The sequence below is a fragment of the Limulus polyphemus genome, unplaced genomic scaffold, assembly GCF_000517525.1.
Source record: "Limulus polyphemus unplaced genomic scaffold, Limulus_polyphemus-2.1.2 Scaffold3578, whole genome shotgun sequence".
Classification (NCBI taxonomy): Eukaryota; Metazoa; Arthropoda; class Merostomata; order Xiphosura; family Limulidae; genus Limulus; species Limulus polyphemus.
The window spans coordinates 34,265-39,906 of NW_013669188.1; the positions used below are offsets into that span (position 1 = coordinate 34,265).

General features: G+C 31.8%; 1 protein-coding gene across 1 annotated transcript in view; it reads left to right on the top strand.

Annotated features, from left to right (window-relative positions):
- LOC106469625 (transport and Golgi organization protein 2 homolog) overlaps positions 1–5,642 on the top strand; it is a 30,425-nt gene that overhangs the window by 13,965 nt on the left and 10,818 nt on the right. Inside the window, exons 3-4 of the mRNA XM_013930127.2 lie at positions 1,328–1,442; positions 5,272–5,342. Coding sequence (XP_013785581.1) covers positions 1,328–1,442; positions 5,272–5,342 — 186 coding nt within the window. The remainder of the gene's footprint in view (positions 1–1,327; positions 1,443–5,271; positions 5,343–5,642) is intronic.

The window sequence follows — 5,642 nt, forward strand, 5'->3', positions numbered from 1 at the left end:
TGATAGTGTTACTAGGCATATTGTGTATGTTTTACAAAGGTGGATGGTGTTACTATACTTACATAGGACTGTATACAAATTTGAATTTGTCTCAACTTATGTTTATATTTTCCAAGTATATATTACATGTGTATATCTAGAAGGATAGTGTTACTAACAACATTTAGTACGTTTATCTAATGTTTTCATAAATATTGAACGACACAGCTGATTGTGTTTTTATGATTTAGTATATGTTTAATGTACTGACTATAGTTTTTGCTTCCATATTTAATCATATGTTTTGCATTTCCTGACGTTTTATACGTAAAACATTTTCATTTCAATAATTAATATATAACGTCTTTTCGCCCTGAAAAGGACAATTATTTAAATCTCATGTTGACTGCTACAGTTTAAAGAATTACTAGTGTAGAAAATCTTACCTTTTTAATTTTGAACATTAAGTGAAATATATGAGTGTTCTTTCTGCTTTTATCTGAGGTCATTAGCATTGAACACAAATTATAGAAAGGTCAACACATACAATCACCTAATTATGTGGTCGCTTCAATCTTATTGGATATTTAGTCTGATGTGATGTCGACCTTTTACTAAGAATTCAAGTTCAGTATGGCACAAAGGTTTTATGAATAAGTCAATTATAATACACTGCATATGTTCATATTTATGATTATGCATTCATTATTAAGATATGACTCTCATATTTAATACTGAACATAAATTTTTCAAATTCTACATAATCATATATTTTTTACGTAAATTCAAAACTAGTACATTATACATTTAAAGTTCACTATACTTTAACTTAACTAGAGCTTTTGCATATCACTGAATTTAAGAGTCAATAAATATAGCTTCCTGGTTCTTTTACTTTACATAGTGTTATAAAACACTAAATGTATATTCAAGATGTTCTATTTCTCAATATTTGATGGGACATGTATATTTTAGTTATTGTAGAATTCTTGTTTCCATTCTGTTCAATTAGACTCCAAGAAATGATTACTCACGTTTATAACACATATGTTTATCAATCTAATACAAGATTCCGCATAGATATGTTATCGTCAATGTATGTAAGTAAAATCACAAACTCTAAATAAGACCGATGTCACCCTTATTGAAACACGTATTAACAAAACTTCAAGATACACTACTATTTATGTAAACATCTTAGTTTATAAAATACCGGATTAGCTTTCACACAACTTTTATACATTATGTCAATATTACTACTTGTTCATTTGAGTTAAGTATGTAATATTACATATAGTTTATAAACAATAGTATACAATTCTTGTATTTCAACCGTACTTTACTGTAGGTTTTCTCTCGGTTCAGTGTCTACAGAGCCCTAAGGATCCACTAAAGTATCTGCAGCAACTACAAAATGAAGCTCATAACTATTACGATTTTCTGATGGTAACAGCAGAAGTCAGGTATGAAAGCCACACTTCAAACTAGTGTAAAACGTATGCTTGATCCTATATAATTTTTTCCCATCTACTGGATATCCAAGTGAATAAAAGTACATCCTTACCACAAATATTTATTTACCATGTAAAAAGAGCATTTTTCTTAATCTAAAAATTCAAACAGTTACTTAAATTATCATGAAACGTTTCTACTGCTATCAGCACACGCCACTACTATAGTAGCTGGATAATATTTTTATGCTACTATGATAAGTTTTATTATTCTAGAAAACGTGTGCGATATTGTCATGACACGTTTGTGCCACTATCGTGACGCGTCTCTATACAAGTATTAAGACCATTCTCTTCAATCATTCACGACAGATTTGTACTCTACCATTACGTATTTTTACTGACTATTATGACACTTATGCTCAGTCATTACAGGTTCCTACCGACTGTCACGATAGGTTCCTACTTTATCGTTACAAGTTTCTACCAACTACTATGATAGGTTTCTATTCTGCCATATAGATTTCTGCCGATTACCATATGGATTTATACTGACTACCAGGACATGTTTCTACTCTGTCGTTACACGTTTTTTTTACCAACTACCGCGATAGGCTTATACTGAGTACCATGACTCTTTTAAATCTATCAGAATGACCTGATAATTTTTGGTTATGATAACTGGCTTATCATGGTTAGTTCACGTTTTTTTTCGTCCATTTTAGTCTGTACAGTGAATTTTAATATATAATAGTAATAATAGGGCGTTATAGTGTAGAAAGACGTGTGGCTTTGACTTTAGTGATATGTCGCATATTAAAAATATTTTAAATATATTCCATCTGTAGCTAGAATCATGAGGATCTGAAAAATCAATAGTAGGACGAATTTTCCTAGTATTACAAGAGGTTCTAGATTCGTATCTTAAATATTAGACCAGCTGTTAGTATGTCTCCGCAGTGTTACATTTGTTTCAAAGAAACTTCACTATTAAAAATTTCGTGATTTAGGTTTGCTCATTCTTTGCACTTAAACGTACGGACTTAGTCTTTTACTTATTTACAAGGAGAAAAGCAGTGATTATTGGTGCCATCTGGAGAGTGATATTCAACCATATATATTTTCCCCTTTAAATAAGCCGGTAGAGATGCCACATGGTCAATGATCTTCATTCATTATCCATCTCTTTTTCCGTTTAAACAGTTTAAAAAAGACCATTTGTTCTCAACATAATTTAAATGGTCTCCAAACATTATGCATCCTCTTCATCTTTAGACAATTCAATAGAAATAATTCCGTATTATGTGGTATTCAATCATCATGTATCCCTTACATGTTGGTGCCATCTGGTGGCCTTAATTATGTACCCCTTGCATTTTTATAAAGGCTCCCCCCCCCCCAGTGGCACAATGGTATAACGCTAGAAACCGGGTTTCGATACCCATGATGGGCACAGCACAGTTAGCCCATTGTGTAGCTTTGTGCTTTACTACAAGCAAACACACCTTTTAATTGTATACGGTAGAAATTAACTGTTCATACTTGCTCCTATAGGAAGCTAAACATTTGTATTACAAATATATGCTAACTACTAAAACGAATGAAATATATATCACCTAATCTTATTTTTAAAATATTTATTGTAAAAAACAACAATAAAGAATAGCACTGCCCATGTAGGGATGGCTCGGATTGTTCATCGAAATGATATTTTGAATACCTCCTCAATAGGTCATCCAAACTTTATAATACTATACAGTGTTTCCTTTTATAACAATATCTATGTAATGACTGAGTCACAAGTTCTGGAAATGTCTGTAGATATCAGAGCAAAAAGTTTGAATTTCTTGTTCTTCTTTCTTCTGCTTCTTTCTTATTAGATGATAACTCAAACCCAAAACAATGATGTCCGCAAAATTCATTGAGGTGACATAGTTTAAAACGTCGTATCCGCTTTTATAAGTATTATTAATAATTAGTAGTGATTGAAAAAAAAAATCTTGTGTAAACGATGTTATCAATACCCCTCGAAGTTAACTTATTTACATAAATAGTACGGGATGAAACAGGAATTACCAGCCAATAATAGATAAATAAATATTACATTTGGAACTTCATTGTATTTAGAACTTGGTTATAAATACAACCTTCCTATGTCTGTTGAAACACTGCATTAAAATACAAGCAAACAAGTAAAGAAAATACTTTTCTAAAAAGGAAATAAATGTGGGGATGGCTAATATCAATCCTTCAAAATAATGGAAACAAGATAGCAGGGATGACATTTATATCATCACTACATAATAGCACAAGCAAGAATTAACACGTAACAATATATAGAACTATTGAATTACAATTGAGTTTAACTTATCCTATTTTTGTCTGTTAACATTATACTATACTTTGTGCCTGTGATATTATGTATGGATGATGCAAATAACATCCCTACTATCTTGTTTGCAATGTTTTTGAAGGATTGATAATAGCCATCCCTACATTTACTACCTTTTTTGAAGAGTATTTTCTTCACTTGTATCATAATAGTTACACATTCATTCCATTACACTGGACTTCGTTATGTTCAGAAATATTAAAGAAGTTTTTATCCCCAGGAATAAGTAATGAATTAAACAATGAGAAGTTTTCTGCTGTTTTTGTTGTTGTTTTTTAGCCACCAGGATTAACTATTAATTCTCTGTGTGGAAGCGTTTAAAGCTTTCCAGTTAATTCTAGTGCATGTCATTTCCTACCTTCTTTAACTTTATACTGTGAAACACAATAATTTCACCTCACATAAACATACAAACTACACCACCTGGAGTCAGAAAAATCTTCATTTAGTTACATTTTTAAGACTAGTCAAGGTAGACTGATGCCAGTCGAAACTATAGTTCTCGGTTTGTTGTTTCGTGAGTTTTGTTATGAAGTTATACACCTCGTTACAGGCCAAACTGTAATCATATACAACAATGAGGATATTATGCCTTAATTCAAGATGTTGAACATGTGTTAAACGGAAGCAAGATTTCACTTTATCTTATTTTAACTATCTGGTTACAAATTTAGTCAGCACAAAAACCATCCGGGGAAATAATTTCAGTGTTGTAAAACGCTTCTTGTGTATGGAACAATGACAAAACATTGCCTGTGATCTTACTACCCTCAAAATTTTGATTCAGTAATGATATAGAGTGTTAAGTAGTTAATAGTCTTAAAACTTTCAAACACTCTAGTGGTGGGTATACGTCTACCTTTCAATTTCACTCCCTTAGGAATTTCTGTTTGTCAAACATGGCTGATGATTAAGACACAAACTTGATGTTATAGCACCTATTTAAGAACTTTTGTTTGTCAAACATGACTAACGATTCAGACACAAACCTGGTATTTTGGCACTTCTTTAATTATTTCTGTTTTTAAATATGACCGGTGACACACATGTACAAACCAGGCTATGGCCTTAGGAAGCGGTAAGGCCAGTCAGGCCATGGTCTGCCCACTTTTTGATAGTACTAGACCCCACTAGAAATGGCAAAGTGGCAATGGCCTGACCACTCCAAAACTGCTTCCTACGGCAATGTAGGCGAATTAGAAACTCTTTAAGAACCTCTGTTTGTTAAATATGGCTGATTCAGATATGTACCTCGTATTTTTAAGACTTCTTTTAACATACATTGCTTATCATATTCAACTGTTATAATTTCTAGTTTTATATCTATTTTGCAGAATGGTGATTTTTTGTCTTTGTTTCCTTCTTTTACACATAAAATGAGTAACATCAATATTTTTTTTACCTACATAAGAGAATATATATCTAATTTTTGTACTTTATTTTGAACAGTCCATCAAATGGTGTTCACGCCTACTGCTATTGTAATTGTTCCGAGAAACCACCTGTTGTTTTAGGCCCTGGTAAGTATTAACGTAAACAGAAAAGGAAATGGGTTTTAGGAACTAAGTACATGCTTGGAAGGAGCAGTGGGATGATAGGTATAAAAAAACAAATAGAAAAGATAGGAGGTTCTTATTTTATATTCTAGCTTGTCAATATCACTAACTTGAGTTTTTAATTCATAAGAAACTTGAGATGTTGTGTTTGGATATCACAAACATATAATTTGAACCAGTGCTGCATTCAACATACCACGTGACACACAGAAAACGATATTTAGGTGTGTTCATTTAATATTTACCTTTAAATGAAGAAATTAC